This window comes from Mauremys reevesii, linkage group 3 (assembly GCF_016161935.1).
Source record: "Mauremys reevesii isolate NIE-2019 linkage group 3, ASM1616193v1, whole genome shotgun sequence".
NCBI classification, from domain to species: domain Eukaryota; kingdom Metazoa; phylum Chordata; order Testudines; family Geoemydidae; genus Mauremys; species Mauremys reevesii.
The window spans coordinates 137,902,583-137,925,357 of NC_052625.1; the positions used below are offsets into that span (position 1 = coordinate 137,902,583).

Below are 22,775 nucleotides of genomic sequence, written 5' to 3' on the forward strand. Positions count from 1 at the left end.
TTTTCCAAGCATGTGAAATAGCTAATCTAAAGTAAAAAACACAATGTTAAAAATCACTGTGTCTTGTGTAAGACTGGGACAGATAATCTACTGAAACCATGAAAAACCCTGGAATAAAAATTAAAGTAAACAATAAATTATTTTTCAGTGCACATAATTAGCTATATACAGTATAACTTAAAACTGAGTATTGATGACTGCTGATGCTGAGCTTTTAAAATCTCTGACAAACATAAATAAGATACCTCAAGAGAGGATAGCTGATAAACAGTGACATAAAACACAGATTATTTTTTTTCCTTCCCACCTCCACTTGGGCTACAGATTATGTCCGTTTTTTTGAAAAAATGCACAAAAAGGTAAAAAGTTCAATTCCAAAACCATTTTTCTAAATTTCCAATGGACTTGTACTCCTGGTGTCTCCTTACATGGTCACAAGCAAGGCATGCATGTGATTCCCAGAACCGAGGAAGATGCACTGAGAAGTCTTTCCTCCAGTTAAAGTAGCTAAGATACAGCTTATTATTTTTGTCAAGCATCAGAAGATACTCTGCTAGCTCTCTTGGGGAGAGGAAATCTTCCACATGAATGAAAGAATCTGCTGGAATATAATTCTCATAGTTTTCTCTGGATGGGCCCAATACAACTGGCACAGATCCAGCCAGAAGAGCATTGTAAAGTTTTTCAGTAATGTAATCTTTGTGGATTGAGTTTTCAAAGGACAGATAAAATTTACAAGTGGAGATAGTTGGAATCAAGTTTTTATCATTCACATAGTCTCCAAATGCTTGCCCATAGGTATGGATTTCAATATATTTGCTTAGCTCATTATAATACTTGACTCGAGCATGCTCGGGGTTCCAGTTACTTACAACCCAACATACCAACTTCTCTTTGCTCGGCACTTCAAATGCAAAGGGGCTCGTGCTAACCTTCATGAAGCCATAAGGCACTTGAATATCTGAATCACGCCGATAAGTCAGGGTCAGGTTGAACAGGTGTTCAATGCCACTCTTTTGAGGAGTGTGAGTTGGAGACTCCAAGTTCATCCAAATCCATTTCTGGAATGGTGGTCTAGCTTGCTGAGGTAAATTAGTGAGATCCCAGCTGATATCTCTGTGGTGAATAAGGACGGCATGAGATCGGTTATATAGTGAGCGGTCAATAGTTAGATGGCACCCCTGGATGTTGAACATTGTTTGGCAGGACGTAAGATCAAATGTCTGCCCAAATGGCCAAACCCAGATCAGTATTGTTGTTTCATTAAAATAATCACTTTTGGTAGAAAAGAAGCTCTTCATTTTCAGAACTGAGCTGGCTGATTCTATGGGACCAGAGATCCAGCTGTTTGTTGGTTTGATGTAAATAAGTAAAAATGCCATGAAACAACCCAGCACAATGAAGATAATTAAAAATGGCCGGAAAATTCCTTTGGATGTTGATGTCATAATTTGTTCTGAAAATAAAAACAAGAGGTGTTAATGGTGTACGAGTGTTCTATTAAAGCAATCACACATCAAAATGAATAGCCTTTTCAATATCACAAAGCCATAAAACTGTGTGGATTTACCCATGAACTTCCAAAGAATTTTCAATAAAAAGGAAATACCCACACACACATGACAAACAGTGGCACACCACTTTTGCATTTTGAAAGCTAATTTAAATAAACTGAAAGAGTGTTTAGGGTTTAGATCACTATAATTTACTCTGCCAACTGTATGCCTTCTAACTTGGTTCAACATATAGAATGTAGGCTGAGACTCTAGGCTCAGTCCAGGAGGAAGCAGACAGTCAGACACTGTTAGTTCCTCGATACCCCTCTTGTTCCCAGGTGAAGAGTAATTAATTTACTACACTCCTTTCTGGGTATAACACGCTCCCTACCATATGCTCAGCTGGGTCTGCTGATGGGTATGTGCCAGGGGGTCTGGAATCATGGCTCCAGGCACTCCCTAACCACTTGCTCATGGGGGGTGGAGGGGTTAGAAATTATTGCAAATGCAGCTCTTGCCTGATCCCTAGATGGGACGAACATCCACACCTACCATTAAGTACAACTAGAAAAAGAATCCAGGAATACTGGCTCATATTCTCGTGCTCTAACCCCTAGATTTACATCATCCCTAAGTAAGGGAAAACACGTGATGATGAGATGCCGCATGGAGGCTAAATTGTGGTTTTTGTGCCACAGGCCTGGGTAGGCAGCAGTGCAGTTACAGTGCCATAGGAATACCAGAGAGATTGCGCCTCTGTGAGATGCCAGTTTTCCTGTGCTACTCCTTAGATGAGGGGATGAGCAGTCTACTCTGTCCATTACTATGAGTGCACTGCTCCCCAGGGTGCGCCATATGGGCTCACGTGCTCCCTGTCTCCTTTCTGGAGTCCTGTTCCCCGTGGGAGGCGTGGAGCAGCCATTCAAGGTGGGGTAGCTTGTTGCTTGTCCCTCTGCTCCTTAATGTAGCCATAAAACTTGGAGGCATTTGTTAAAATACAGTTATTTTAATAATAAATTTAGCGAGGGAGATTGATGACAGGAGAAATGGAGCAGTAGTCAGGTACCCAAGAGATCAGAAGGCATCCCAAATATACATACACACTATAAATGTCTCATTCTGCAAAGCAGTTTGGTTACAACAAAACATTTGCATGGCTTTTATATATTTCTATGACTTTAAGACTTTGTTACGAGCTGCTTTCACAAAGTTTATTATGAAAAGCCCACACCAGAGTGTAAAAACCCCATTTAAAAAAAATTATTCAAAAGAGTAGAAAGTATTTGAGAAATCTTCAGGCCTCTTAACCTAGTTTGACAGCTCTCAGTACCTCACCTGTAAAATAAATATTTAAATACAGCATTAAGACATGACAGGAAGTGTTTTAGAGATCTATTAATACAACATGCCTTTGGGTGCATTGTGAGGGTAAAGAGTCGTGTGTAAGTTTGAAGTTCAGTTATAATAAAAACTACTTGTATGAATATTGTGGGTGTCCATTTAACATACATCTTCATCTCCAGCCCTATAGCCTTACTGGGCACAAATAGATTGTTTTTCTTTTAAAAAGGCAGATTTTTTTAAATTCTCATGGCTGTGTTGTGACATAAGCCTACCCATTTCACTGAATCCATAAATGACATGGGCTAGCACATGCTCTTCCCCTCTGCTTACATTAGCAGAAAGGACCTTTAGCCAGCAAACTAGCCCTGGAGGGAGCAGAAAGGACCAATTGCAGTCTCCATGCCATCATCTCTTCTTCTGCTGACCCATTTATGCTCCTATATCAAAGCTCTGCTTAAGATTCTAACAGGCTGGCACCACTTGCCTGAAACACCTTACCCTGTTAGTAGGTAGCATTTCTGCTGTGAAGGTGTTATGGGGGTTCTGCTGACTTCCTAAGGCAGGGGACTCAGACCTCACCTGGTATAAAGGAAGCGGGAAAGACTCTCAGAGGACTCTCTAGGGTGCAGGTTGAGCAGTTCTGAGGGAGAAACCCTAGGCAGAGGGAAGTCTGAGGAGAAGATCTGAGGTAATTTCCATGTTACTTTATTGTTGTTTTCTTTGCTAATAAATCCAACCCCCAGGAAGGGGGTTAGTATGTACATTGTTGAAGGTTGAAGAAGATGCCTGCTCCTCAGGACCTGGGAAAGGAGGCGGAAAAGAGGAGCAGCCACTCTTCATGATACCATCCCTTACTTCTCCAGTAGCTTTCCAACTGAAACTCTGATTGGGAGTTAATGCTACCCTTCCACAGATAGTATGCATAGCTTTGTGTGAGTCTATCAATGGCAGCATGGCTCCTGAGGAAGCCCTGCAGCAAAAAACAACCCCCAAAAATAAAAAAAAACAACAAGAGAGGTTTCCAACAGGATCCCTGAAATCCTCACAGCCCTAATCTCTGCATAGTAGTGGCAGATGGAGTCATTTGAGTCCTTTCTTTCTACGGGAACCTAGAAGGTAATGTTGGGCCTTTGCTCATCTGATTCGATGGCTCTCTCATATGAAAATCCACAAGATTCCATTCTGTCTTGTCTCCTGTTTAAGGTGTGGCCATTAAGGTGATTTATGATTAAACATAGTACGCAATGTCTTTAGTACATAGATAATGCTAGTTCTCCATCATCATATCCTCTGATCTGGTTAGTCCAGCTGAAAAACATACTCAGTGCAAACAGAGACTAGGGCTTGTATGAGGGCTGGCTCAGAGTCAGACTAGACAAGATGAAAATCATGCTTGTAGGTTGGGAGAAACAATTATTGACTGTGGTTATTTCAGTTTCCTTGACTGAGGGAGTTTTCCTGCCATTTCGGACAGAAATTTTGCAACTTTGGGATTCTATCAGAATTTGCTTCTGGATATCTAGGTAACACCAGTGGCCAACAATACTTTTTTTTTCTTTAAATCTGTTACTGGATTGTGATTTTTCATTCAAATGTGGTCCATGTGGGTTACACCTGTACTGTGCTCGTCAAAATACGAGTTGCCTACTTGATTAGCAGCATTTCCTGAAGGAACTCATTACCTTTGTGGCTCTGTGATCTGTACTGGCTGCCAGTTTATTTTGGGGTGTGATTCAATGTGCTGGTTTAAATGTACAAAGTCCTAACAGACGTACTGGAGCATGAGCTTTCGTGCATCTGACGAAGTGGGTATTCACCCACGAAAGCTCATGATCCAATATGTCTGTTAGTCTATTAGGTGCCACAGGACTCTTTGCTGCTTTTGCAGATCCAGACTAACAGGCTACCCCTCTGATATATGTTAATAAGTCACTCAATAAGCATTAACGAAGTTTTATCAATTTCCAGAAAAAAGGAAAAACTACAAGAGAACAATCAAAGTAGCATTCCTCACATGAATGAGAGTGAAGGAGCAAAATCAATTGCACTCTACCATAAGAGTTATTCACAGCTCTAAGAAAATTCAGAATGGTTTACAATGGAAAATGATGTCCAACGATTGTACAAGAACATAAATAACCAAACAGATAAAAACATGACCTAAAAAAAAGGACACATAAACAAGAAAGAAAACTAGAACTTTTTCAAACAAGTATCCTTTAAATCTCTACTACATACTGTAAAACTAGAAGAAAAAAACAACCCAAAATCTATCCTCCAAGGAGAAAAAACTCTCAGTTGATGCCCAAGGGTGGGTAATTTCTTGGAGTGTCTTTTTGTGCGCATAACAAAAGGAAGAGTAAAAGAGCAGGAATTTCCAGCATAACAAGTTGGGAAATATAAAAGCTTAACAAAAGAAGTGTACATCACCAAGAAGTGGAAATTTTATATAGGAAAAGAGACGCTTCTCTGCAACAAACAAGCAGAACATTGATCTACAGGTATGGGTAAGCACTGATAGTATAGTCAAAATAGTCTGAAAGAAGTGCTACAGTAGTTATGCACATATACATATTGTTGTGGAAAATTGACAGTATTCTGCAGCACTGCCAAGACCTCAACATGAGCGGGATCAGGTACATCCAGATACACCCCCTCAGGGGTGAAATATATTGTACAATTTAGCTTACACAGCAAATCCCTCCCCACTGCATTTACAACCTCGGAGGTGGTTGGGAGTGATGGAAACTCATGCGCGTGGAGAGTAGAACGTGATGCTACCGTATCTATCAAGCAGGAGGTAGGAATGCCATTAATTACACAGGAGACAGTAGGGCCTGATTGATCTATGGGGATAAGCGGGGCGATGATGTTACTCTCCACACGCATGAGTTTCCATCACTCCCAACCACCTCCGAGGTTGTAAATGCAGTGAGGGTGGGAAATACCCCTATTCCCCACCCTGTTTCTTCCCCCTTATCTGTCTCCATCGGTCCTCTATCTGACTATCATGCCTTCCTCCTCAGCCCTTGTTCTCCCGTTAACTTGTTGGGGAGAGATTTGCTGTGTAAGCTAAATTGTACAATATATTGCACCCCTGAGGGGGGTGTATCTGGATGTACCTGATCCCGCTCATGATGAGGTCTTGGCAGTGCTGCAGAATACCGTCCAGATGTGGGGCAACGACCCCAGCCCTTCCTCGTTGCAACAGGAACTGCTGGTACAGGTCCCCTGCACTTTATGGGCCGATCATGCTAACCAGGTTGGGTGCATTGGATCTGCCCAGCCGGTTAGGATCCATTTAAACCCAACCAAACCCCTCCCCCGAATACAGCAATACCCTCTGTCAAAACAAGCTGAGGAGGGCATTCGTCCTGTAATTACCTCCCTAATGGAACAGGGAGTTATCGTACCGATGGTCAGTGAATGTAATTCCCCTATTCTGCCAGTGAAAAAGCCTGACAAGCAGGCTTGACGCTTGGTTCAAGATCTTCATGCTGTTAATGCAGCTGTTCTTCCTACCTTTCCTGTTGTTTCCAACCCCGCCACTATTTTGTTCTGTATACTGCCTTCTGCTAAATATTTTACTGTTGTTGATCTTTGCTCTGCATTCTTTTCTATCCCTATCCATAAGGATAGCCAGTATTTGTTTGCCTTTACTTATCAGGAACTCCAGGACCAGGCTGCCCCAGGGTTACACTGAATCTCCCACTATATTTTCCCAGATCCTTAAAAAGGATTTGGATGATGTCGAATTCCCCAAGGGGTCCACTCTGGTCCAATATGTGGATGATTTGTTGCTAGCTTCTGACTCCCTGGAGGCGTCACAGGTTGATTCCCTTGTTCTATTACAGGCTCTGGCTCAAAAGGGCCATAAAGCTTCACAATCTAAATTGCAACTTTGCCAGCCCAAGGTCCATTATTTGGGACATGATATTTCTGCTGGGGAAAGACACTTGTCTCCTTCACGAGTCCAAGCCATTCTGCAGGTACCCAAACCAATCACCAAAAGACAGATGCATGGCTTTTTGGGCATGGCTGGCTATTGCCGACAGTGGATCCTTGGGTATGCCACCATTGTTTGGCCGCTGCTGGCAATGACCCTAGATAAAGTCCCAGAACCCCTTTCTTGGACCACAGACGCTGATGAGGCTTTTGTTCAGATTAAACAGGCCCTCACCTGAGCACCAGCTTTGGGCCTTCCTGACTACACCAAGCCTTTTACCCTTTTCTGCCATGAAAAGGAGGGCGTGGCCCTAGGAGTCCTCACTCAGACTCATGGAAATGCGCAAAGACCAATTGCATATTATAGTTCCCCTTTGGACCCCGTAGCTGCTGGCCTCCCTCCTTGCCTTACGTCTGTGGCTGCTGCTGCAATACTTGTAGATGCTTCTGCTGTTCTGGTGCTAGGGAACCCCTTGTGTGTTGCGGTTCTACATGCTGTGACTGCTCTCCTCTTGCGAGGTAAAACCCAGCACCTCTCTAATTCCGGGCTCACCAAGTACGAAATGTTGCTTTTGAATGCCTCAAATGTAACTCTGACCCAATGCCCTGTCCTCAACCCTGCTTCCTCACTGCCTGTAGCTGGGGATTGCCTAATAGTGACGGCAGAACTCTCCTCTCCAAGGCTTGATTTGAAGGATGTCCCGCGTCAAAACCCTGATTTAATCTTTTATGTGGACAGATCATGCCTCAGAAATCCCGCTGACAGACTTGTAGCTGGCTATGCAGTTTGTTCCCAACATAACCCTGTGGAAGCCCATTCCCTTCCGGAGGCGCACTTGGCCCAAGTCGCGGAGCTGGCCGCCCACACCCGTGCCTGTTCCTTAGCCAAGGACAAATCTGTGACCATCTATACTGATTCCCGCTATGCTTTTGGGGTGGTCCATGATTATGGGCAGCTGTGGAAGTATCGATTTCTCACATCGGGAGGAGCGAGGATTAGTAATGGCCCCTATGTTGATGCCCTCCTATCTGCTCTCCAGCTTCCCTCTGCAGTTGCAGTTGTTAAATGTACTGCTCATTAAAAACCCTATGATGATGTTACGCGAGGAAATGCTTTGGCAGACGCTACTGCCAGGCAGGCGGCCCTTTCCGGGTCTCCGGCTCCCCTTGATATTATATGTTTTTATCTGCCAGCTCTATCTCCCTCCTTAATTGATTCTCCTAGTGACCTGGCCCTTTTGCAAGAGTCGGCATCAGAACAAGAAAAGGAGAAGTGGAGGCGAGATGGGTGCTCTTTGCACTCTGATGCCCTGTGGCGCTCTCCAGATGGCCGCTTGGTAGCGCCCAAGGCTTTGCTCCCCACCTTGCTCGCGTGGCCCATGGTGTAGCCCACGTGAGCAAAGGAGGGATGGTTGCATCAGTATTGTGACATTGGTTTGCCCCAGGGTTCTCCATTATAGCCCAGCAGTACTGCAATTCTTGTCCTATCTGTCTAGCCCACAACAGTGGCAAGCCAGTGAAGACTAAGCCAGCAACACATCCCACCCCATGGGGACCCTTTGTAAATATTCAGATTGATTTTATCAATATGCCAAAATGTTGCTCGTATGAATATGTTTTGGTTTGTGTTTGTATGTATTTGGGATGGATTGAAGCTTACCCTTGCGTTAAAGCTGATTCCATCACGGTAGCAAAGAATTTGCTTAAGGACTTTGTTCCCCTATTTGCCCTTCCTGTCTCCATAAACAGTGACCGAGGCACACATTTTACTGGCCAAATTATGCAGCAAGTCTGCAAGGCTCTTAACATTTCGCAACGTTTGCACTGCACCCACCCCCCCCAAAGTGCCGGGGCAGTGGAGCGTAAAAATGGGGAACTTAAGAACAAGCTAGCTAAAATCTGCAAGGAAACCAATCTGAAGTGGCCGGATGCTTTACCTCTGGCCCTAATGCAAATGAGGAATACACCCATGTGCAAGCACAGGTGATCCCCACATGAAATTCTCACGGCCAGACCTATGAGGATGCCAGTTTCTCCTCCTCTGCATTCTCAGTACCTGGATTTATATTTAAATGATTAAACTGTTTTAGAATACTGCAGGATATTAATCCGACATGTTAGATTTATCCATTCACAGGTGCAACGTGCTCTGCCCGAACCAGCAGATACTGCGTGTCACCCGTTGCAGCTGGGGGACTGGGTCTACCTTAAGGTGCACCAGAGGAAGTCTTCCCTGGAGCCTAGCTGGAAAGGTCCATCCCAGGTCTTACTTACTACCCACACGGCAGTTAAGTGTAACGGACACGCCAATTGGGTCCACGCCTCTTGCTGTAAAAAGACATCCCCACCTCTGGACCCCACCACTGAGACCTTTACCCTGCAGACAATAATCTAACTTGGGAGCCGAACCATAGCATGTGTCCTAATTCTGAAAAGAAACCCAGATACAACCTCAGGACAAGAAAGTAGAGCCTGACCTATAAGGAAGGAAAGGCCTGGCGAAAAGACTAAAGCCTATTGCTATGACTGATCCTGCAATTAGGATAAAAGAATCGGCCATGGTGCGAAAATGGCTTATGCCCTCAATTTGGTTCGTGTGTGTGACCATGTTTTTGCTGTTGTTACTAAACTTCCATGACACCTTTATGTTTTTCTGGATGCCCGGAGTTGCCAGTGCTCCTGCAGCAAAGCCCTCTTCTTCAACTGATGTCCAGCCTACTGTACCCTTGGACCTTCCTGTGCAAGGAGCTAGGCCGCTGCTATTTCAGAAGGGAAGAAGGAATATTCATTCGGTGGCAGTCACAAGAGGGCAGGAGTTCCTGACTTCTAAAGACATTAAAAATTGGCCTTGGTATAAAAGATGAAGTATTGTACATTGGCAGGGAGGGACTTGTGGGAGCCATTCCTGGAAATGTGGTATTGATTGGGTCTTGGGGTTTATTCCACAGGCTGCGCCCTGTAGTTTCGGGCAGGTACCATCAGCATGCACTGCTCTCCCTAATTGGCTTCCTGATAATGAATACCAAAAAGCATTTAACCCCACCAGCCACTCAACCCCTGCCATCACGACTATTACCCCTCCGAATTTAGAAAACACCGTATATACTAATGAAATTCGCTGGCCCAGGCCTTCCCACCTTAGTAATTTATTAGAATATTGTTCAAAAAGATTATTTTTCAAAATTCAAAAGGATTCATAAGAGCGAGTAATTGAATGGACAACCAGGGGATCAGTAATAATACAAATATTTAATATCACCACAAGCAAGCCCAGAGAAATACCCTTCGAAATAGACGCGTTCCATGACGGAGTAGATATGATGGTTGTCCCTGGAATTTGCACCGCCACACATGAAAAGGGTCCTTCTTGCTATCTGGTTACCCAATTGGTGAATAATCAAACGTATACCCAAAGGGTTTGCTTGGCCACTGGAATATTTACCTGTCTTGAAACCATTCCAGTAACCAATAATATAACCTGCACCTTATTACAATATACCCCCTCTCATGCTACCTCACCCAAAAAGGGATGCAGGGGAATTTAGATGGACTATAATTAATACTACACTGGGAACTGTTAAGTTTACATTACCCCTATCTAATTTCCAGATCACCTCTACATACCCAAATTGTTCACGGGGGGCTGCCCTTAGATTGGCGCAACAACAGGCCTGGATTGCTTCCTCTCGAAGAAAGAGGGACTTAACTGGATCCTTGTGGGATGGGGCCAATAGTGCAGCGTCAGTGTGGAATATCTACAAGAATCAGCAACAGGATGAGAAATTGGGCCAATTAGAAAAGGCCACTGGCCTTATTACTGGAACACAGTTAACCCAAGTACAGGCTGGAGTAGGTGAGTTATATGTCATTTCCACCCTTAGTTCTATGACCCAGAATTTACTGAGGGAGATGGTATTGAATATCACTGAGGCTGGGAAGGCATTGCAGTGGGACCAGGCGTGTTCAGAAGTTCAGGATTTCCTAAATGGCCAGCTAATGGCCATTTGGAGTGATCTTGAGCACCAGGGTTGGCCCACTGCCCTTACAGCCACATCAGGAGTGCCATCTGATCTATGGCCATGGAGAAATACTTGGAAATATTCTGGGTGGAAGTGTTGGCATTCACATTGCTCCTTCCAAGCCTATGGCCCGGTTAAGGGAGTATGGGCTCCCACATACCGAATCCTACCAGGCCCTTGGGGGGGATGCATGTGGGATTGGACAATCCACCGAGACATCTGGGAAGTTAGACCACCTAACATGCCAAATCGATTTTTAATTAGTGCCCCTAGGATAACTCCTGACATCTGGATAGGGTTAGGAAATCATTGGACATTCTGGCCATTGGAACCCCCACAGCTCCAGTGTGTACGAAAACTGAAGCCAGGGGAAGTTGTCACGGTCCATGACAATATTTGCTGGGAGGGTAAGGGACAAGTAGCCACTCTGACGGGACATTCGCTTTTCCAAGCCAATGATAGCTGTGTTTATGTCAACGCTTCCATACTGCGAGACATACAGTACTTTTACAAGGTAAAAAAAAGTAGGGGTGATTTTGTTTCATTTTCTTTTCTTTCTGATTTTTCTTTTCTTCTGACTACATATTATCCAGCCTAACATTCATTCAGGTACATCTAAGAACACCTGTCAATATCTCATTAAATGGAAGCTTTTCTACATATACTGTGGTTAGTGCACTGCACTTAGAAGATTAACAGATAATATCATAGATATTATACTCAGTTTCTATACACATGAAATACTTCCTATGGAAAATTACATTTTAATATTACATATTTCCTACCTTATTGGTCTTTCCCCCCCCAGATTTGTGGGATAACCAAGAGATATTAGTGATGTGAAATTCAAATATTTAATTTTCATTTTGGTTATTGAACTTCTACTGTTCCAGAAGTATGTTACTTTCACTATACCACAAAACTGTAATTAATTTATATTGTTCTACTGTTTTCTTAATAGGTTATGTAGAATTACTTACAGTACCTTATAACTGTAATTTGCTAAGTAGTCTTTCCCCCATCTTCAGGGATAAATTCCTTTCTCGTTTTTGATACAACTTCACTGTACTTACGAGGAAGTAGGAAGCATTTAAGAAGAGGGTGGTGGTGGGGAAATTGAAGAGCTCTCACTCATTCCTACTGTAGCAGTAGGCTTGGCAGAAGCTGATTTTTTAAAAATAATTTCGATAGATAATATCTGTTTATTTTTAAGCTTTTTTATTTTTACCTGTTTAAATTTTCAGTTGTGCAAAATTATGGGTTTAAAGCATTATGTTCAATTTTATCTTGCACACTGGTGACTGAATGTCACAACAAAACAGTTGCATTTGAAGGTTAGAGTATCTATCTCCACGTGAATTTTAACTAAAAATAAAACAGAAACCACTCAGATCAGAATTCTTCAGATCACGGATACACACTTCATCCCTAAGACAATCTGAAAGTACATCTGTCCAGGCTTCCTTGATGGCAGTAAGTCAGTAATGGAAACTGGAAGTTGTAATCAAGATTCAATCAATGCCTCCTTGATCTTGACAATATAAAATAAACCCATTTCCTTTTTGGAGGCCAAAGCAGAAAATCTTACAGAGAAGCTGAACTTGCTGAGAAATAAGAAAATACCTGGGTGGTGAAATCCTGGTCTCATAGAATTCAATTGCAAAACTGCTATGGACTTTAGTAGGATCAGAATTTTACTCCTGGTACTGAATGCAACCACTGCATTTGTGATTAAAACTCCCTTAGAAAGGAAATCCCAAGATAACCAAAGATCATGTGAGAACAAAAAGTGAGAGTACTGGGAGTCTCAGCATAGGAAGAAGGTCGAAATCCTAAAAAATTTACAGGGAAACTACCGATTCTCCGGAGAATTATATGTTCCAGGATTTTGTAGGTTAGAACCAAAGGTCCATCTAGCCCAGTATCCTGTCTTCCAACAGTGGCCAGAGCCAGGTGCCACAGAGGGAATGAACAGAACAGGTAATCATCAAGTGATCCATCCCGTGTCACTCATTCCCAGCTTCTGGCAAACAAAGGCTCCAGACACCATTCCTGCCCATCCTGGCTAATAGCCATTGATGGACCTATCCTCCATGAATTTATCTAATTCTTTTTTGAACCTTGTTATGGTCTTGGCCTTTACAACATCCTCTGGCAAGGATTTCTACAGGTTGACTGTGTGTTGTGTGAAAAAATACTTCCTTTTGTTTGTTTTAAACCTGCTGCCTATTAATTTAATTTGGTGACCCCCTAGTTCTTGTGGTATGAGAAGTAGTAAAGAACACTTCCTTATCTACTTTCTCTACACCAGTCATGATTTTATAGACCTCAAATCATATCCCCTTAGCCATCTCTTTTCCAAGCTGAAAAGTCCCCGTCTTATTAATCTCTCCTCACATGGAAGCTGTTTGATACCCCTAATTGTTTTTGTTGCCCTTTTCTGAACCTTTTCCAATTCCAATATAACTTTTTTGAGATGGGGTGACCACATCTGCACACAGTATTCAAGATGTGGGCATACCATGGATTTATATAGAGGCAACATGATATTTTCTGTCCTATTTTCTATCCCTTTCTTAATTATTCCCAGCATTCTGTTCACTTTTTTGATTGCTGCTGCACATTGAGTGGTTGTTTTCAGGGAACTATCCACAATGACTCCAAGATCTCTTTCTTGAGTAGTAACAGCTAATTTAGACCCCATTATTTTATATGTATAGTTTGGTTTATGCTTTCCAATGTGCATTACTTTCCATTTATCAACATTAAATTTCATCTGCCATTTTGTTGCCCAGTCACTCAGTTTTGAGAGATCCTTTTGTAGCTCTTCACAGTCTGCCTAGGTCTTAACCATCTTTAGAAATGTTGTATCATCAGGGCTGGCTCTAGACCCCAGCGCGCCAAGCGCGCGCTTGGGACGGCATGCCGCCGGGAGGGCAGCAGGCGGCTCCGGTGGACCTCCCGCAAGCATGCCTGTGGAGGGTCCGCTGGTCCCACGGCTCAGGTGGACCTCCCGCAGGCGGGCCTGCGGATGCTCCACCAGAGCCGCGGGACCAGCGGACCCTCCGCAGGCATGTCTGCAGGAGGTCCACCGGAGCCGCGGGACCGGCGACCAGCAGAGTGCCCCCCGCAGCATGCCACCCTGCTTGGGGCGGCGCAATTGCTAGAGCCGCCCCTGTGTATCATCTGCAAATTTTGCCATCTCACAGTTTACCCCTTTTTCCAGATCATTTATGAATATGTTGAATAGAACTGGTCCCAGAACAGACCTCTGGGGGACACTACTATTTGCCTCTCTCCATTCTGAAAACTGACCATTTATACCTACCCTTTGTTTCCTATCTTTTAACCAGTCACCAATCCATGAGGACACCTTCCCTCTTATCCTGTGACAGCTTGCTTTGAGTAAGAACCTTTGGTGAGGGACCTTGTCAAAGGCTTTCTGAAAATCTAAGTACACTATTATCCACTGGATCCCCTTGGTCCACATGCTTGTTGACCCTCTCACAGAATTCTAGTAGATTGTATCAGAGGGGTAGCCGTGTTAGTCTGGATCTGTAAAAGCAACAAAGAATCCTGTGGCACCTTATAGACTAACAGACGTTCTGCAGCATGAGCTTTCGTGGGTGAATACCCACTTCTTCAGATGCAAGTCAATCTAGTAGATTGGTGAGGCATGATTTCCCTTTACTAAAACCATGTTGACTCTTCCTCAACAAATTATGTTAATCTATATGTCTTTTTTATAGTTTCAACCAGTTTGCCCAATACTGAAGTTAGGCTTATAAGCTTGTAATTGCCAGGATCACACTAGAGCCCTTTTTAAAAATTGGCATCACATTAGCTATCCTCCAGTCATCTGGTACAGAAGCTGATTTAAATGATAGGTTACAGACTACAGTTAGTAGTTCTTCAATTTGACTTCCTTCAGAACTCTTGGGTGAATACCATCTGGTCCTGATGACTTATTGCTATTTAATTTATCAATTTGTTCCAAAACCTCCTCTAATGATATCTCAATTTGGGACAGTTCCTCATATCTGTCACCTGAAAAGAATGGCTGTTTGGGAATCTCCCTAACATCCTCAGCCGTGAAGACCAATGCAAAGAATTCATTTAATTTCTCCGCACTAGCCTTATCGTCCTTGAATGCTCCTTTGGCAACTCAATTGTCCAGTGGTCCCACTGGTTGTTTAGCAGGCTTCCTGCTTCTGATATATTTTTTTAAAAATTGCTATTACTTTTTGAGTCTTTAGCTTATTGTTCCTCAAATTCTTTTTTGGCCTTCCTAATTGTATTTTTACATTTCATTTGCCAGTGTTTATGCTCCTTTCTATTTTCCTCACTAGGTTTTAACTTCCACTTTTTAAAGGATGCCTTTTTGCCTCTCACTGCTTCTTTTACTTTGTTGTTTAGCCACTGAGGCTCTTTTTTGGTTCTCTTACTATGTTTTTTAATTTGAGGTATACATTTAAGTTGAGCCTGTATTATGGTGTCTTTCAAAAATTTCCACTCAGCTTGCAGAGATTTCACTTTTGGCCCTGTACCCTTTAATTTCTGTTTAACTAACCTCCTCATTTTTGTGTAGTTCCCCTTTCTGAAATTTGGGCCACTGTGGTGTTTTTCCTGCCACAGGGATATTAAATTTAATTATATTATGGCAGGGTTTCTCAAACAGGGGTCACCATTTGTGTAGGGAAAGCCCCTGGTGGGCCGGTTCAGTGAGTTTAACTGCCCCGTCCGCAGGTCTGGCTGATCGTGACTCCCACTGGCTGCAGATCGCTGCTTCGGGCCAATGGGAGCTGCTGGAAGCGGCAGCCAGTAAGTCCCTCAGCCCGCGCCACTTCCAGCAGTTCCCATTGGCCTGGAGCAGCGATCCGTGGCCAGTGGGAGCTGCGATCAGCCAGACCTATGGATGGGGCAGGTAAACACACTGGCCCAGCCCACCAGGGGCTTTCCCTACACAAGCGGTGACCCCTGTTTGAGAAACCCTGGATTATGGTCACTATTACTGGTTGGAAAACCATTCCCAGAGAGCAGTTATCAATGGTTCACAGTCATGTTGGAAGGGCATAATGAGTGAGGTCCCGCAGGGATAAGTTCTGGGTTCTGTTCTGTTCAATATCTTCATCCATTATTTAGATAATGGTATAGAGAGTACACTTATAAAGTTTGTGGATGATACCAAGCTGGGAGGGGTTGCAAGTGCTTTGGAGGATAGGATTAAAATTCAAAATGATCTGGACAAACGGGAGAAATGATCTGAGGTAAATAAGATGAAATTCAATAAAGAAAAAAGAAAGTACTCCACTTAGGAAGGAACAATTAGTTGCACACATACAAAATGGCTGCCTAGGAAGGAGTATTGCAGCTCTGTGCTGATTAGGCCTCAACTGGAGTATTGTGTCCAGTTCTGGGTGCCACATTTCAGGAAAGATGTGGACTAACTGGAAAAAGTCCAGAGATGAACAATGAAAATGATTAAAGGTCTAGAAAACATGAGCCTATGAGGGAAGATTGAAAAAATTGGGTTCATTTTGTCTGGAAAGGAGAAGACTGAGAGGGGACATTATAACAGTTTTCAAGTACATAACAGGTTGTTATAAGGAGGAGGGAGATTTTTTTTCTTAACCGCTGAGGATAGGACAAGAAGCGATAGCCTTAAATTGCAGCAAGGGAGTTTTAGGTTAGACATCAGGAAAAACTTCCTAAGGGTATGTCTTCACTAGCAACGTGAATGGCTGTGTAGTCACGGCAATGCTGTAAAAACCCCCACCCCTATGAGGGGAGTAGCTATCAGCTCTGGGAGCGCAGCTGCCAGCACTGGTGCGCTATCTACACTGCGTATTGATTGTCTTATTTCACCAATATAACTGTTATTGAGGCATTTAGTGCACTGGATGAGGAAAGTGAACAGACACACATTATTATTACAACAATCTGTTCCTCCTTGCATTTAGCTGTGATGCTTGGAGTACCTTCCCCAGGACTGAAGAAGAGCTCTGTTTAGTTCAAAAGCATGTCTTACCCACCAACAGAAGTTGGTCCAATTAAACATATTACCACACTCACCGTGTCTCTCTAGATATATAGATAACACACACTGTTATTAGTACATAGTTTCCACAGATATGTGTATCCATCTTTAAATAACTGGAACAAAAAATGATTAGTTTCAAGTTACTGATGTTTTGTAATCCAGCCTCAGGTCACCAGTGACTAAAAGTCATACCGTTTGATGGCTGCTTGAGATCCTCTGTGTAGGGAGTTAGTGTTCTCAGTTACATATCTAACAGATATACTTTCACATCACCTAAACCAACCGAATAATTCACAGCACACGAGTCCTGTTTGGAGGCTTACTGGTAATGCCAAGAATTGGTGTATGTACCCAGGAGGCAGAAATAACCTGTCACATCTATATTACAGAACAGGATTCAGGTCAGCTAGGGTTCCTGACAGGTCAGCTGTTTCCTATGTTATTTCTGTTCTGTGGACACACATAGGTCTGTTACCTCCAGTGGTGTTAATGTGATACCTGTATCAGTGATGTGATTCAAAAAAAAAAGGAGAAAAATATTTACAAATCAGATAATGAGCATTTCTAAAAATTGAGTTACTTTGAATTGCTAATGGTGTAACTAAGTGCAGAAATTATATTCTTGACTCCCAAGAATCCTGTATTGACTGGAAAATCTAGTTTTTCTGGTATCCTACAGTTAATTTTGAAAAGGGTTCACAGTTTACAGGAAACATTCCTGTGGTAAGGGGCTTTGTTTGAATATACAGAGTGAGCATTTATTCACTGTCCATAAACATTTTAACAGAAAGTTGAAGATTATTTAGGATTCCTGGTGTAATCTGTGTTCAACAGATACTGTTACTTGACTGGAATTCTAGATTAAGTGCATAACAAATGAAACATGTATGCCTGACAATTTCAAATATGTTTTTAGATAGATGACCCTTATTTGCTGATAAAAATAAAATAAAATTAAATAAATTACATTTCAGCCTCTCTTGAACCAGCCTATTATAATGAACTGAACAGTAAGCATTTCACCAGAAAATCTCTAATAGGATCTCAAAGATTTCAAAAACAGAGTAAAATATGGTAATCTCCCACATGTATGGAAAGATATTTTAAAATGTCATTTGGTGTGAGTACGTAAGACAGTTTTGCACACCTGATGAGTTGATTGTATCATTGCTCTAGCTAGAACAGTGGTCCCCAATGCGGTGCCGGCATCTATGTGCACCTGCATACTGGCCAGCAGACAAGCATCCGCCGAAATGCCGCTGAAAAGCGGCATCATCAAGAGGCGTCACTGCCAAAATGCCACCAAAAAGCGGCGTCACCAAGAGGCGTCACCGCCAAAATGCTGCTGATTTTCGGCGGCATTTCAGTGGTGACGCCTCCTGACGTTGCTGCTTCTTGGCAGCATTTCGGAGGATGCTTGTCCACCGGCCACGGTCCTCGTGGCTCATTGTCCGGCGCCCGCCACCGGGAAAAGGCTGGGGACCACTGAGCTAAATATTCTTCTGTTGGAGAGACAACGGGGGTGAGGTAATATCTTTTATTGGACCAACTGCTGTTGGTGAGAGACAAGCTTCCAGTCAACAGAGCTTTTCTTCGGATCTAGAAAAGTTTCAGCCATGTTAGTCTGTATCTGCAAAAAGAACAGGAGTACTTGTGGCACCTTAGAGACTAACAAATGTATTTGAGCATAGGCTTTTATGGGCTACAGCCCACTTCATCGGACGCATAGACTGGAACATACAGCAAGAAGATATTTATACATACAGAGAACATGAAAAGGTGGAAGTAGCCATACCAACTGTAAGAGGTCAATAAATTGAGATGAGCTATCATCAGCAGGAGAAAGCCCAACAAAGAAATAACAGAATGCCACTAGCTGTCACCTTCAGCCCCCAACTAAAACCTCTCCAGCGCATCATCAAAGATCTAGAACCTATCCTGAAAGATTATCCCTCATTCTCACAGATCTTGGAAGACTTACCAGTCCTCGTTTATAGACAGCCCCCCAACCTGAAGCAAATACTCACCAGCAACCGCACACCATACAACATAAACACTAACCCAGGAACCTATCCTTGCAACAAAGCCCGATGCCAACTCTGTCCACATATCTATTCAAGTGACACCATCATAGGACTTAATCACATCAGCCACACCAGGGGCTTGTTCACCTGCACATCTACCAACATGATATATGCCATCATGTGCCAGCAATGCCCCTCTGCCGCATACATTGGCCAAACCGGACAGGCTCTACGCAAAAGAATAAATGGACACAAATCTGACATCAGGAATCATAACATTCAGAAACCAGTAGGAGAACATAACCACTCAGTGACAGACCTGAAGTCGGCAATTTTACAACAAAAAAATTTCAAAAACAGACTCCAAAGAGAGACTGCTGAACTTGAATTAATATGTAAATTAGATACAATTAACTTAGGTGTGAACAGAGACTGGGAATGGTTGGGCCATTACACTCATTGAATCTATTTCACCATGTTAAGTAGCATCACACCTTCTATGGGTCATCTCGATTATCACTTCAAAAGTTTTTTTTTCTCCTGCTGATGATAGCTCATCTCAATTGATTGGCCTCTTACAGTTGGTATGGCTACTTCCACCTTTTCATGTCCTCTGTGTGTGTAAATATCTTCTCGCTGTATGTTCCAGTCTATGCATCCAATGAAGTGGGCTGTAGCCCACGAAAGCTTATGCTGAAATACATTTGTTAGTCTCTAAGGTGCCACAAGTACTCCAGGTCTAGAAAAGGTACTCTGAGCCTCACAGACAAATGCAAGGTGGATGAGATTATTCAGCATAAGTAGTTAGCACATATTATAAGGGACCATTCAAGGTATTGGGATATTACATTGCCACTCCCATGGAAGGGTAATTGCTTAAAAGGGGTGCTCTCACCCCAGGCAAGTTTGGTATACAATTTAGATTTTGCAATAACAAGATTTACAAAAACAAAGCAATATAAATGTTTCCATTACAATTATCTTTAAAAATTCAGTGGAAAGAGTTTTGATTAAAAAAAAAAAATCCCTGCAGCATCCAGATTGTGGTTCTCTGTTAATGCATGACAACCTGAGAGTGATATTTACTAGAAAGTCACTATTAACTACAGTGAAATTGACTCCCAAGAGGAAAGAAATGAAAAAAGAAGATACGATTTTTTTAATTAATTCAGTTTTAAAGTTCTGATGCACTAGGGGTCGAAGTGTGGGTTCGGGCTCTAAATAGGTCTCCAGTACCTTTGATGGCTGCAGGCTGCTTCTGTTCCACCTACCATTTGGTCCACTAGCGGACAGGGGAATGGAGAGCATTCCACCACCTACAACTATAGCAGCAGCCACGGTGAGGACCAGGCCTGCTAGCCACCCCCATGCCTGCCTGGATGATAGTAGTTTGGGGCATGAGACCCAAGAAGCTTGCACTCCTCTCCCCCGCTTTCCCCCCCAACACTGTATCAGCCACCCCTACCAGAAACAGCAGGGGCTGCTCTATGTTTTTTGCCACCCCAAGCACGGCAGTCAGCAACCGTCGGTGGCATGCCTGCGGGAAATCCCCGGTCCTGCAGATTTGGCAGCGTTTCTGCGGGTGATCTGCTGGTCCCGTGGCTTCGGCATACCCGCCGCCGAATTGCCGCTGAAGCCGCGGGACGGGTGGACCTCCTGCAGCAATGCCGTCGAAGGCTGCCTGACTGCCGCCCTCACGGCAACCAGCACGCTGCCCTCCGTGGCTTGCCGCCTCAGGCATGTGTGTCATGCGCTGGTGCCTGGAGCCGCCGCTGAGCAACAGGACCAGAGGAAGCCTTCACCTTCCAGGCAACTGACACCTCCATCATGGGACAGCCCTTTCAGTCATTTCCTTTGAGCTCCTCACATACCCTGCTGCCTGTTTCACTACACTTGTTTATAATCCACCTTTATCCACTTTTTCTCTTTCCTCACCACCTCTCGCCAACAGAAGTTGGTCCAGGAAAAGATATTACCTCACCCACCTGGTCTCTCTAAAGACAGTATAGGTGAGTTTGAGTAATATTTGTTTTGCAAGCCACACATCCATTCCACCATAAAGGATCTCAGCACCTTCACGTAACCGGCGTGGCCAATTTCACTTTCATGCACATTGCAGATATGGATACAATATATACCACATCCACACACTGAGCTGCAGCCTTGACGTACTGTTGTGTTTTTTTTTAACACTGCCAATAGTTAGCCTTGTAAGGATTAGATTTTTAATCAGTAAATGTTGGTAAACATTGATTTAATCGTACACACAAAAACTGGTGACAAATATTTTCACTAATAAAAATAGGCATGTATAGATAGGCAAAGTAAGAAAAATCCTGCTTAACAACTTATTAGAGTTTGATTGAAGGATATTTATTTTGTATATTTTGAGATGTGATGTTGACAATTTGTGTTTTAATAGTTATAAATCTTTTTAACTTTTTTAAAACAGTTACTGACATTAAATAATTATTGTCAGATCTCTCATGTTCTCTGATCTCCCCATAATTTCCCACAACTGAACATTTAAATCACTAAAAATGGGGGGAAATGCTTAAATCCCATAATTTTGCACAACTGTGAAAATGTAAATAGATACAAATAGAAAATGCTTAAATGTAAACACTGATATTATATATTGAAATTATAAAAAAATAAAAATTGAATTCTGCTAATCCTACCCATAGTTCTTATTCAGACAAAACTTCTATTAATGCTCATTCTTATCTCGCTTACATTTTTTTCACATGGGTGTAACTCCATTGATGTCAACTGATTTACTCTAGATTTGTCCCAGTAGTAGTAAGCTCACAACTAGGGCCAACAGCTGCAGAAGCCAGCTCATTGACTGCACACCACTCTTTAAGGTTGTCCTCCCTCTATTCAGTGACCATAACTTAAAATCTTGCTTCCTTTTGTTTCAGTCATCTACAGTGTGTTAGGGGTTTGCTCTAGACAGTGCTCTGATAATTAGCCTCAGGAGAAGAATGGCCGTTAAGCTATTAAGATCGATATTATTCAGACCACTTACAGCCTAATGACAGAAATCTGCTAACTGAGTAATGTAATAAACAAAACCTCAGTGTAAACCTCAATGAAACCTAATTGAACATGGCACAATTTTTGCAACAGTTGAACAATGGAAATTCACTTATCTATGGCCAAACGTGCAAGGCTTGGCAAATAAATGATATGGTGAAAGCAATTAATAAGCCTGTTTTTATTGGTTTGCAATGGGGCTGCTACCCAAGCTGAACACACTCCAAGGAGAGAGGTGAGGGGATATTTTTGAAGCAGTTTCTTCTAGTAAAAAGAAACACTTCACAGTTGTGAGTGATGATGGCCCTTCTCATAGGACATCACCCCTCTTCTATTCTTGCAGCTTTGAAAACTATTGTTTAATACCCACTTGATACGCCCCCCTGCAATGACAATGCTAATTGTCACCTTTCCTCATATGTCAAAAGTTATATTTCTATTGTAAATGCAGAGTAACAGACCATTTGAATGTTATTTCACACCTCAAATAACACTCTGTCGCTGTTATTTTAGCATCCTAATTATATCAGAGTTGTCTTTTGTGACTCATATATTGCAGACTGCCAATCAAAATGTCTCTGAGGGAAGTAGCACTGTGGCAAACCAAAAGACATTACAACATATTTTGCTAACACTGCGTTATATAAAACAGTATTGGTGGAATCCTCAGCTGCACCGGAGAAGAACTCTGCACAGCTGAGAGTGACAGAGAGGTAAAGAGACCCCAGAGATCCAGCTCCCAGCACAAATTAGTACAGCATAAGGGTTGCTCTAACTTCCACCAGTTTGTAATAGCCTGGAAGGGCAATTAAACTGGTGAGGATTGTCTGAGTACAGTGCACTCCAACCATTGGCAATCCCCTTACTC

General features: G+C 42.8%; 1 protein-coding gene across 1 annotated transcript in view; it reads right to left on the reverse strand.

Moving 5' to 3' along the window:
• Positions 1–228: 228 nt before the first annotated feature.
• The window catches only part of FUT9 (fucosyltransferase 9), a 65,017-nt gene continuing 42,470 nt past the window's right edge, over positions 229–22,775 (reverse strand). The window contains exon 2 of the mRNA XM_039532718.1: positions 229–1,456. Coding sequence (XP_039388652.1) covers positions 369–1,448 — 1,080 coding nt within the window. The 5' untranslated portion in view covers positions 1,449–1,456 and the 3' untranslated portion in view covers positions 229–368. The remainder of the gene's footprint in view (positions 1,457–22,775) is intronic.